Below are 12,906 nucleotides of genomic sequence, written 5' to 3'. Positions count from 1 at the left end.
CAGTCAGTACTCCTAACCATTGAACCATTTCTCTAGCCCAATGTAATGGTTTCTAACAGTCGAGTAGTAGTCCACTGAATTAATGTTCTTTTTATTTTTTATCCATTCTTTAGTTAAGGGACATGTAGGTTGTTTCCAGTTTCTAGCTATTATGAAAAAGGCTGATATGAACATAGTTGGGTAAGTGTCCTTGTGGTAGAATGGAGTGATCTTTAGGTGTATGCCCAGGAGTGTGATATAGCTGGGTCTTAAGGTAGAACAATTTCCTATTTTCTGAGAAACTGCCATACTGATTTCCAAAGTCGCTGTACAAGTTTACAGTCCCACTAGCAGTGGAGGATTGTTCCTTGCTCCACATCCTCCCAGCATAAGCTTTTATTTTTGATCTTAGTCATTTTGACAGGTGTAAGAATCTTAGAGTTGCTTTGATTTGCATTCCCCTAATGGCTACAGATGTTGAACATTTCTTTAAGTACTTCTCGGCCATTTGAGATTCCTCTGCTGAGAATTCTGTTTAGATTTGTATCCCCATCCCCCTTTAATTGGATTATTTGGTTTGTTTATGTCTATCTGAGGTCTTTATATATTTTGGATATTAGTCCTCTGTCAGATATGGAATTGGTGAAGTTTTTGATAGCCCTTTGCCTTATAGAAACTTTTCAGTTTCATGAGGTCCCATTTATTAATTGCTGATCTTAGTGCCTGAACTATTGGTGTTCTGTTTAGGAAGTTGTCTCTTTGCCAATGCATTTAAGGCTATTCTCCACTTTTTCTTCTATCAGGATCTGTATATGAGGTTTTGGGTTGAGGTCTTTGATACACATGGACTTGAGTTTGTGCAGGGTGAAAGATATGGGTGGATCTATTTGCAGACATCCTGTTAGACCAGCACCATTTGTTGAAGATGCTTTCTTTTTTTCATTGTATATTTCTGGGTATCCATAGGTATGTGGGTTTATGTACTGGGTCTTTGATTCACTGATCAACATGTCTGTTTTTATGCCAAAACCACTTGGTATTTATTACTACAGCTTTGTAATACAGCTTGAAATTAGGGATGGTGATACCTTCAGAAGTTCTTTTATTGTATAGGATTGGTTTAGCTATCCTGAGTTTTTTTGTATAAATTATCATTCTTACCTTATAAATTAGTTCAACAATAACCAACTGTAGAATGTCTCCAAATGTCTGAACTTGATCAATACATGTACTTAAATAATCCAAAGCTCGATCCTAAAAAAAAAAGAGTATATTTATATTCCTCATTTGGTGTAATGAATTAATACAACACACACACATACACACTTTTTTTTTTTTTTTTTTTTTTGGTTTTTCGAGACAGGGTTTCTCTGTGTAGCCTTGGCTGTCCTGGCACTCACTTTGTAGACCAGGGTGGCCTCGAACTCAGAAATCCGCCTGCCTCTGCCTCCCAAGTGCTGGGATTAAAGGCGTGCGCCACCACGCCCGGCCACACATACACACTTTTCCCCAGATATAAAACTAATGAAGAAACTGAGGCAAAAAAGAATTAACTGAGGGGAAAAAAAAAAGTGAAAGAAATGGGGCTGGAGAGATGGCTCAGCAGTTAAGAGCACCGACTGTTCTTCAGAGGTTCTGAGTTCAATTCCCAGCAACCACATGGGCTCATGACTATCCGTAATGGGATCTGACACCCTCTTCTGGTGTGTCTGAATGTTTGGAGCTATTAAGACAACACAACTGTCCTGATCTCTGAATTGGGCCTCTCCCCCAACCCCCCAGAAGAAAAGGGGGCCAAAAGCAGGCCACCGATGCACCACTCCGAGAACAACCACAGATTGTTCCAGCCCTAAGTCAGCCCCGGATGTCCTGACCACAAGATGTACCCTGATACCACCAAGTTCCTGCTTCCCTGTGCAGCCTCCAAAAGAAAAATTGCCGCTGCCCCATTCCTCCTGCTGAGAAGTACTTCCCCTTTTGCTTGTGCATTTAAGCCTTGAGCCTTGCTGAATACAGTGACACCTTGATGCTAATCAGACTGTTTTGGTGTGTGTGTTCATTGCACTTGGTTCTCGTCTCTCCCTCGCCCCCATCTGGTTCTTAGGAGAAGGTCCCCTGGAGACCCTCGGATAACTGGACCTGCTGTCATCTGAAGACAGCTACAGTGTACTTACACATAATAATAAATAAATATTAAAACAAACAAACAAAAAGTGAAAGAAATTAAGAAAGAAGCTAAACAAATATATGTCAGAAAATCAGAACATTTCCTAGAATTGGGCATGTATGTGTGATCAGAGTATTTTTAAACTGGTTAGCCAAGGGAAAAAGTCCTAAGTCCTAAATGATTCAGAATATTCATGTAATTGAAATAAAGCAGCTATTGAAGCATGTTATTTCTAATCAGGTATGATGGCATATGCCTGTCACCCCAGCACCAGAGAAGCTGGGCACAAGGATCACCTGATCTACATAGCAAGTTTTAAGCCAGCAGAGCTATAAGGGGAGATTCTTTCTCAAAACTCCAAAATGAATAAAGAGTATAGCTATGTTTCTATTACTGAAATCTAAAAGAAAAATCTCCCAGGCCTTCTCATGATCAGGCAATGTACACAAAGAACTATGACCTTAATATCTCTTCCATAAAGACATCAATACTTTTTTTTTCAAGACAGGGTTTCTCTGTGTAGCCCTGGCTAACTAGACATTACTCTATAGACCTCAAACCATAGGTTCTCCAAATCAACCTACTAATTAAAAACATGCTATCTGCTGAAGTGAGGCTTAATGGCACACACCTTTTACCCTGGCACGTGGGAAGTGGAGGTAAATAGATTTCTGTGAGCTCAATGCCAGCCTGATCTACATAGTGAGTTCTAGGACAGCCAGAGCTACATAGTGAGATCCTGTCCCAAAATAAAACAAAACAAAAAACCAAAACAAAATAAACAATAAAGAAAACATGCCGAGGACTTAGTTTTCATTTTTGTTTAACTATATTAAGGAAGTATTTTTAGGTGCTTTACCTGATCTGCATGAATTAGCATCATAAATGCATTTCTTTTGCAGCTTGCATCCTTCTCATTGACCAGAAAATCATGTATCAGTTCAGGAGCATCAGGTATAAGATGTTCAAAATTTCTTTAAACAAAATAGGTAACATTCATATTAAATAAATGCTCACTTTCCTATTTCAGTTACTTTACAGACATTACCAACATTAAAACTTAAACTCTAGAATGCAATACTTTCGTTTTATTAATTGTATATCAATTAGAAGCAGGAGAAGAAATTATAGGTTAAAACTTCATCTATTAAGTTAACATAGTGTCAGTTTTACAATATTACAACCTTTCTTAAGAAGTATTGAGGGAACAGTCTGTTTTCATTATCTGTGCAGCATATTTACTAACAACATTATTTTTAAAACTATATAGTGCCTATGGTAACATTCAAGAATTCAATACATTATCAACAAAATATTACTTCTGTCAACATATAGCATAACATTAAAATAAATAAAACTGTGTTTCAGCCAAGTAACATATTAAAGAACAAAGATGCTTATAAAAATATTTCAGGGGCTGAAGATATATATACACACACATATATGCACATATATATACATATATATAAATAAAAGCTGGTAAAGTACTCGCAGACCTAAGTTCTAGAACTTAGGTTATAAAAGGGGAGTGGAAGGGACAAAGAGATGGCTCAGCAGTTAAGAGCACTGGATGCTCTTTCAGAGGTCCTGAGTGCAATTCCCAGTAACTACATAGCAGCTCACAACCATCTGTAATGGAATCTGTCCCCTTTCCTGGTATTCATGAAGACAGAGCACTCATATATAAGATAAATAAATAAATCTTAATAATAATAAAAAAAGCGAAGCTGGGTACCATGGTACATGCCTTTAATTCTATTACTTGGGAGGCAGAGGCATGTGGATCTCTGTGCGTTCGATGCCAGCCTAGTGTAATCCCAGTGCTGAGAAGGTGAAGACAAGATACCTGGGGCTCTCTGGTCAGCCAGCCTGAATACTTGGTGAGTTCCTCAACAATGAGAGTCCTCATGTCAAAGTTAAAGGTTGATGGTGCCTGAGGAACAGTATCTAATGTCTCTGGCCTGAGCACACAAACACACACACACACACACACTCATATAAACATGTACATGCACACACAGACACAAAATAATATATATCCTAGTTAAAGTGGCAGTGCTAGGACTCCAACCTGAGACCATGCTCACACATTCTAGGCAAGGTCTCTGCTACTGAGCTCTATCTACCACTGCCTCATAATCTACTTCTAAATGGACTGACAGTCATGATTTAGCAATTTAGTAATCTAGCCTCCTCTGAACTTCACAATTGTTTTAAATTTCAACATCTTCAGCTTTATTACTTTACTCTAATGATTCCCAAAGCCTTGTTCCTGCTAAACTAATACCCACTGAGCCACATCCCCAACACTCATTAAGTTGCTCAGACTGGCCTCAAACCCATCATCCTCCTGACTTAGGTTTCCCTAGAACCACTGGCCCAAGCAAATTATCAACTGTTGTTAAGAATCAGTTAAAGCTGGGCGTGGTGGCGTACGCCTTTAATCCCAGCACTCGGGAGGCAGAGGCAGGCGGATTTCTGAGTTCGAGGCCAGCCTGGTCTACAAAGTGAGTTCCAGGACAGCCAGGGCTATACAGAGAAACCCTGTCTTGAAAACCAAAAAAAAAAAAAAAAAGAATCAGTTAAGAATCACAGCTCTTGCCGAGAAAGAAATTAGGGAAACAACACCCTTCTCAATAGTCACAAATAATATAAAATATCTTGGCGTGACTCTAACTAAGGAATTGAAAGATCTGTATAATAAAAACTTCAAGTCTCTGAAGAAAGAAATTATAGAAGATCTCAAAAGATGGAAAGATCTCCCATGCTCATGGATTGGCAGGATCAACATTGTAAAAATGGCTATCTTGCCAAAAGCAATCTACAGATTCAATGCAATCCCCATCAAAATTCCAACTCAATTCTTCAACGAATTAGAAAGTGCAATCTGCAAATTCATCTGGAATAACAAAAAAACCTAGGATAGCAAAAACTCTTCTCAAGGATAAAAGAACCTCTGGTGGAATCACCATGCCGGACCTAAAGCTTTACTACAGAGCAATTGTGATAAAAACTGCGTGGTACTGGTATAGTGACAGACAAATAGACCAATGTAATAGAATTGAAGACCCAGAAATGAACCCACACACCTACGGTCACTTGATCTTCGACAAGGGAGCTAAAAACATCCAGTGGAAGAAAGACAGCATTTTCAACAAATGGTGCTGGCACAACTGGTTGTTAACATGTAGAAGAATGCGAATCGATCCATTCCTATCTCCTTGTACTAAGGTCAAGTCTAAGTGGATCAAGGAACTTCACATAAAACCAGAGACACTGAAACTTATAGAGGAGAAAGTGGGGAAAAGCCTTGAAGATATGGGCACAGGGGAAAAATTCTTGAATAGAACAGTAATGGCTTGTGCTGTAAGATCGAGAATTGACAAGTGGGACCTCATGAAACTGCAAAGCTTCTGCAAGGCAAAAGACACCATCAATAAGACAAAAAAACCACCAACAGATTGGGAAAGGATCTTTACCTATCCTAAATCAGATAAGGGACTAATATCCAATATATATAAAGAACTCAAGAAGGTGGACTCCAGAAAGTCAAATAACCCCATTAAAAAATGGGGCTCAGAACTGAACAAAGAATTCTCACCTGAAGAATACCAAATGGCAGAGAAGCACCTGAAAAAATGTTCAACATCCTTAATCATCAGGGAAATGCAAATCAAAACAACCCTGAGATTCCACCTCACACCAGTCAGAATGGCTAAGATCAAAAATTCAGGTGACAGCAGATGCTGGAGAGGATGTGGAGAAAGAGGAACACTCCTCTATTGTTGGTGGGATTGCAAGCTTGTACAACCACTCTGGAAATCAGTCTGGCGGTTCCTCAGAAAATTGGACATAGTACTACCGGAGGATCCAGCAATACCTCTCCTGGGCATATATCCAGAAGATGTCCCAACCGGTAAGAAGGACACATGCTCCACTATGTTCATAGCAGCCCTATTTATAATAGCCAGAAGCTGGAAAGAACCCAGATGTCCCTCAACAGAGGAATGGATACAGAAATTATGGTACATTTACACAATGGAGTACTACTCAGCTATTAAAAAGAATGAATTTATGAAATTCCTAGCCAAATGGATGGACCTGGAGGGCATCATCTTGAGTGAGGTAACACAATCACAAAGGAACTCACACAATATGTATTCACTGATAAGTGGATATTAGCCCAAAACTTAGGATACCCAAGATATAAGATACAATTTGCTAAACGCATGAAACTCAAGAAGAATGAAGACCAAAATGTGGACACTGTGCCCCTTCTTAGAATTGGGAACAAAACACCCATGGAAGGAGTTACAGAGACAAAGTTTGGAGCTGTGATGAAAGGATGGACCATCTAGAGACTGCCGTATCCAGGGATCCATCCCATAATCAGCTTCTAAACGCTGACACCATTGCATACACTAGCAAGATTTTGCTGAAAGGACCCAAATATAGCTGTCTCTTGTGAGACTATGCAGGGGCCTAGCAAACACAGGAGTGGATGGTCACAGTCAGCTATTGGATGTATCACAGGGCTCCCAATGGAGAAGCTAGAGAAAGTACCCAAGGAGCTAAAGGGATCTGCAACCCTATAGTTGGAACAACATGATGAACTAACCAGTACCCCGGAGCTCTTGTCTCTAGCTGCATATGTATCGAAAGATGGCCTAGTCGGCCATCACTGGAAAGAGAGGCCCATTGGACTTGCAAACTTTATATGCCCCAATATAGGGGAATGCCAGGGCCAAAAGAATGGGAATGGGTGGGTAGGGAAGTGGGGGGCGCTATGGGGGACTTTTGGGATAGCATTGGAAATGTAATTGAGGAAAATATGTAATAAAAAATATTAAAAATTAAAAAAACAAACAAACAAACAAAAAAAAGAATCACAGCTCTTTTCACTAAAAGCATACTTCTTTATAGCCTCTAAGACAAGACCCAGACTGTTCAAAATGAGAATTTTAAACAAGGTAAAAAGTTGTAATGCCTTTAGCAAGTGAATAAATGAACGGAGTGAACTGCAGCAATACAATTAGGAATGATGGTTAAGGTGTTAAACTAGAAAGCATACAGTAATCTTAAGTGGCACTGTGCCATTCGAGCTGACTGTTGTCATGCAGAAACTAGGGCTCACTGATGCCAGATCTTTTTGACTTCTCCATGGTAACAATGTAATCATAGTAAGAGAAAAAATGCTGTATTGATTAGTAAACCATATCTACAAGTACATACATTCTGTAACCAACCACACTGGAACCTCTACTCTAAAGCACTGAAAACAGAAATAAAGCAAAGGAGCATCCTTCCTTACCTGTAGATGGTATAGATGGCCAGAACGGCATTTCTCCTAACATAGCTGTGACGATGTTCCAAACAAGCGCGGATAGCAGGCATTAAAGGCTCCAGCAATTCTGCTTCCTTCAATTTGCAAAGGAAACGAAGAGTAGATCCACGAATAAACTCATTGGGATGCTGGAGATCCTGATACAAAAATTACAGCAAGAAATGTTGAGTTTCAACTTTAAAAAACCTTACATTGACTTATTCGTGTGTGCATGTGTGTACACTCACACACACCATGGAGGTCAAAGGACAACATGCAGGAAATCAGTGGATCCTGGGAGTCAAACTCACTTTACCTGCTAAGCCATCTCACAGGCTTAAGTTTCAACTTTTTATAAAAATCAAATTTTAAATGTAAAATTTCTAATTTGAAAAAAATTAAAGTTAGATTTCGGAAAAAGACCTAGATTACTGATTTCCTTCTGATTCCTCTTGATTAAAACAATTTTTACTCATCTCACTACTATTTTTTTTTAAAGATTTATTTATTGATTATATGTAAGTACACTGTAGCTGTCTTCAGACACTCCAGAAGAGGGAGTCAGATCTCTTTATGGATGGTTGTGAGCCACCATGTGGTTGCTGGGCTTTGAACTCCGGACCTTTGGAAGAGCAGTCGGGTGCTCTTACCCACTGAGCCATCTCACCAACCCCCACTACTATCTTTTAATAACATAAAATACACAGAAAATGTTGGAAAAGGCAACAAAATCATCTTTTGAAGATTTACTTATTCATTTTATGTATATGAGTACACTGTAGCTGTACAGATGGTTGTGAGCCATCATGTGGTTGCTGGGGATTGAATTGAGGACCTCTGCTCGCCCCGGTTGGCCCCACTCACTCTGGCCCAAAGATTTATTTGTTATTATATATAAGTACACTGTAGCTGTCTTCAGACACATCAGAAGAGGGTGTCAGATCTCATTACAGATGGTTGTGAGCTACCATGTGGTTGCTGGGATTTGAACTCAGGGCCTTCAGAAAAGCAGTCAGTGTTCTTAACCACTGAGCCATCTCTCTAGCCCCAAAATAATTTTTTAAACAATAAATTTTACAAGCATGTCCAATCTTTTAATATTACGGTAAGATGTTGTCATCTACGAAGTTTACTCTGAGATTTATGCAATAGTTACAAAGAAAAACAAAACCAAATAAAAATCCGCCCCCAAATCCACCGAAAAGTATTTGATAATATATTGGGTTTTTATGTTGGGCAGCATTAACAGCTAGGCCCAGCCTCAGGCAGTCTAAGCTTTTGAGTTTACAACTTCAATAGTAAGTATTGTAATTTTTTTCATTTCATCAAACATTTAATTTTGAAAACTAATAGTGTCTATTACAGCAATTTTATAATTTCAAATCAACAAAGCCAACAGTTATGGTTTGGTTTACCTTTCTGTATGCATCACACACAAGAATCATTTCATGTAAGAGCCTTCCATCTGGAGTTGTTTTAGGAACAATCTCCCAGAAGACCAGGAGCAACTTTTTGATGGTGTGATCCTGAAGAGGCAGCACAAAGCGAATGATCGTCATCAGGAGTCCGGGAAGCTTTTCCCCATTCAGAATCATAATGATCACTTTCTTCAAAGCTTCAGTCTTTGACTTCACATCGCCTTTCTCTGATTCAATAATTAAATAAAAAAACACACACACACACACACAATTATTTCAAAACTAAGTTCCTCAGATAGTTTAAAAATAAAACAAACTAAATTTACTATCAGCTGTGGTAACAAGGTTACAAATCCAAACAACATGTCTGTGACTCTATTTTGTCTCTGAATCTCAGATACCTTATATATGATCTGAAAGTACTGGACTAGACTTCTGGTCCCTAACCAACTGAGTTAACGTAGAGCTCCTGAACCTATAGTTATACCACATGGAAGCAGACACTGGGTATCTTATAGCTTAGCACATGAGAAGTTAGAACAGGTCAATCCTCAGCTCAAGGCCAGCTCTAGGCAGGGCTACACAGTAAGACCTAGCCTCAACCCCATCCTCTAAAATCATACAGCACACCGCTTTCCTTCTTAGCGCTGTGTACTGAATTCAGAGCCTCCTGAGTGCTTGGCAAGTACTATATAGTTAACGTGTCCATAGCCCCTAGCACTTCACCAGGACAGGGGCCTAAGCTGCCCAGACTAGTTTTAAAAATATGACCCACTGTTTCAGCCCTCTGAGCAGTTGGAATTCCAAGTACATAATGGCCCTTATATACTTTAAAGGAGCAGAGCATGAGTTTTCAAACTTCAAACATATATGTTTCTTTTGCAAAAATGCTTTCAAGATGAAAATATAAACATGTAGGGGATGTTCATGTTTAGTTTTGTATTAACTTCATTTGTTTGCTTATACCGACTTATTACCTACAGAAAATTGTCAGATATATTTAAGTATCATACATTAAACTATGCAAGAAATTATAGTGTTTTGAAGAACAAGTAATTAAATGATTTTATTTCTTTAGCTTTATTAGGCTGGGCTATTATCCTATTTCTATAAACCAATTCTACAAGTCTAAAGGGAAAAAATTCCTTTTTCTTAAGATAAAAGGTCTACTAAAGACATTCTCAAAAATTCTAGAGGGGAGGCTGGAGATCAAAGTTCTGTCCCTAAGCCCCACGTCGGGCAGCACACAACCGCCAAGAACTCCAGTTCCAGGGGATTAGACATACCTCCTTCTTCCCGAGAGAACCTGCACGAATGCACACATATTCACATACAAGCATACATAACTTACAAAAAATATTTAGCAAAACTCTAGAAAAATTAAGCACTTTTAACTATAAGCAAATGTGAAATATAAATGAGTCTCTTTTGATTTCTCAATTTTCACTACAACTATCAACATTTACTTGGATTCAAGCTGTCTTTTTAAAATTTAACTACTGTTGTACTTCTACGTGTAAGTAAGCATGGGCACCTATGTTACAGCATGGACACGGAGGTCAACTTGCAGGCTAAGTTTCTCTTCCATCATGAGTGCCAGAGACCTAACTCAGGTAGTCAGGCTTGGGTGGTAAAGGTTTCCACTTTCTGAGACATCTTCCTGGCCTAATCCCAGGTCCTTCTTTCTTTAAAATTATTTTACATTTTGTGTGTATTGGTGTTTCTCCCAGAATGTATGTCTGTGGATCATATGCATGTAGTGCTCTTGGAGACCAGAAGAGGGCATCATATCCACTGGAACCACAATTACAGTTTGTAAGCAATCACGTGGGTGCTAGGGACTAAACCCTGGTCCTCTGGAAGACCAGCTATGCTCTTAACTGCTACCCAGCCACTAATCCTAGCTTCTTACACTGTGAGTCACACTCAGTTTGGGGTACCACAACTAAACATAGAATTTGGCATTAGCAAAAAGTTTCTAAACAAACACACACACACACACACATACCACACAATTCAAAATCCAGTGTTTCTGGTAACATTTGCCTGTGTTGCACTGTATGACTTTGATGCAGTCTTGGTTTTGAGCACATGACATGTTTATATTACATTGGACATGCCCTTATAACATATAACACCAAATAATGTTTGAAGCACCTCAGCTCAGATCTCAAATATTATATGGTATGAGCTGCAATGCTTTTACTATACTTAAGGGTTTTTGTTTTGTTTTGTTTTGTTTTCCTATGGTCATCAAATTAGTCTGTGATTGAATTGTACTATCATAATGCATGATTAAAAATGTATTCTTTGTATGGGGTGGGGCATAGTGTAGCACATCTTTAATCCCAGCACTTAGGAGGCTGGTGGATCTCTGAGTTCAAGGCCAGTCTGGTTTACAAGGTGAGTTCCAGGAGAGCCAGTGCCGTTACACAGAGAAACCCTGACTCAAAAAATAAGACAAATAAAAAAAAAAATTGTTATCTGGAGAGATGGCTCAGTAAGTAAAGTGCTGGCCACATAAGCACTGAGGATCTGAGTTCAATTTCTATACCCATGTAAAAGTCAGGCATAGCACACGCCTATAACCTTAGTTCCTTAAGGGGAGGCGGAAACAAGAGGATCCCTAGGACTTGCTGGACGGCTAGTCTAGTTAAGTCAGCAAGCTTCAGGGTCAGTGAGAGATCCTGTGTCTAAAAAGCACGTGAAGGGAGCCACTGAGCATGCTCAGCAGGTAAAAGGCATTTGTTGCCAAGCTTGACCACCTGAGTTCAATGCCTAAAACCCACCTGGTAGGAGAGAGCTGACACCTACACTGGTGCTATGCATGTTTGTCTCCCTACTTCTCACTAATAAATAGTAAAGAATAAGACTGAGAACTGGAATCGGCTCAGTGGCTAACAGCACATAATGCTCTTGCGGAGAACCCACATGGAGTGGCTCACAGTTCCAGGAGGAGCCTACACCGCTGGCCTTCTTTCCTGAGCACTTACACACATGGACACCTCCCCATATACACAATTAAAAATAAATCTTATAAAACTCCAAAGTCTAAAAAAAACAAGTAAGGTGGAGTATGACTGAGGGAGGCACCTAAGGTTTACCTCTGGCCTCACATACAAATTCACATCATGCATACATGACTAGCACATATTTGTGCACATACACACATAATAAATAAGAAACGTCCTCAGGTGAAAGGAGGTTGAGAGTAGAAACATTTTATGAAGTATTAAGTTACATCATCAGACAAGTTGAAAGTAAAGGGTGATTAGTGGCCAGCACCTGTAACCCTTGGAGGCTGAACTAAGACCTGACATAAGTTCGAGGCTGCCCTGGCCTATTAGTGAGTTCCAGGCTGACCTAGGGAAAGAGTAAGGCTTTATTTAAGAAGGAAAAAGGAAAACGAAAAGAAGAAAAAGGACCGTGGCTCAGAGAGCCTAGAAGAGTAAGAAGGAAAGAAGGCTGGGAGAGGCGGATTGGTCAATGGCTACTGAGTATAAGATAAAAAGTTCTGGTATGACACTGTATACTACAATTAATAACTATATACTGTATATATATTTTTAAAATCTCAAAAAATAAAAAAAATTTCTATGAAAGGATGTGAAATGTTTTCACTATGAAGAAAAGATGAATGTTTGAGATAATTATATTTGACAGGATTTAAATATCAGACCATATAGATATGTATTAAAAACATCACATTAATGTGTCCATCTTTTACGTTTTTAATCTATCAATTAAAATAATTCCTATCTGAGTTAAGAAACTATTTACCCAGGTCATTTTTTAAGCTGATTTCCGAAGGGGGTTCTGAATCCATTGGCACGTTAATTAACGTATAGCACACGTTCTCCGCTGCCGTCATGGTTTCTGTTTATAATCAACCCAATACAAGATGAAAAGGACGAAAGGTGCCAGGAAAATCTACAAAGATGAATACAAACATCATTAGAAAAAAAAAAAAAAAAAAAGACAAATTCCGCAAATCAGTCGTGATCTTTTAAACTGCCTGA

The 12,906-nt window shown here is 39.0% G+C and overlaps 1 protein-coding gene across 1 annotated transcript in view; it reads right to left on the bottom strand.

Moving 5' to 3' along the window:
• Copb1 (coat protein complex I subunit beta 1) overlaps nucleotides 1-12,906 on the bottom strand; it is a 36,728-nt gene that overhangs the window by 23,200 nt on the left and 622 nt on the right. The window contains exons 2-6 of the mRNA XM_021165931.3: nucleotides 12,668-12,817; nucleotides 8,885-9,114; nucleotides 7,458-7,627; nucleotides 3,006-3,120; nucleotides 1,141-1,233 (exon numbers count right to left, since the gene is read on the bottom strand). Coding sequence (XP_021021590.1) covers nucleotides 1,141-1,233; nucleotides 3,006-3,120; nucleotides 7,458-7,627; nucleotides 8,885-9,114; nucleotides 12,668-12,758 — 699 coding nt within the window. The 5' untranslated portion in view covers nucleotides 12,759-12,817. The remainder of the gene's footprint in view (nucleotides 1-1,140; nucleotides 1,234-3,005; nucleotides 3,121-7,457; nucleotides 7,628-8,884; nucleotides 9,115-12,667; nucleotides 12,818-12,906) is intronic.

Source organism: Mus caroli, unplaced genomic scaffold (genome assembly GCF_978045245.1).
Source record: "Mus caroli unplaced genomic scaffold, Mus_caroli_1 scaffold_8, whole genome shotgun sequence".
In the NCBI taxonomy this organism is placed as follows: Eukaryota; Metazoa; Chordata; class Mammalia; order Rodentia; family Muridae; genus Mus; species Mus caroli.
The sequence above is the reverse complement of the archived record's forward strand: the minus strand, read 5'-3'. Positions and strand labels throughout refer to the sequence as shown.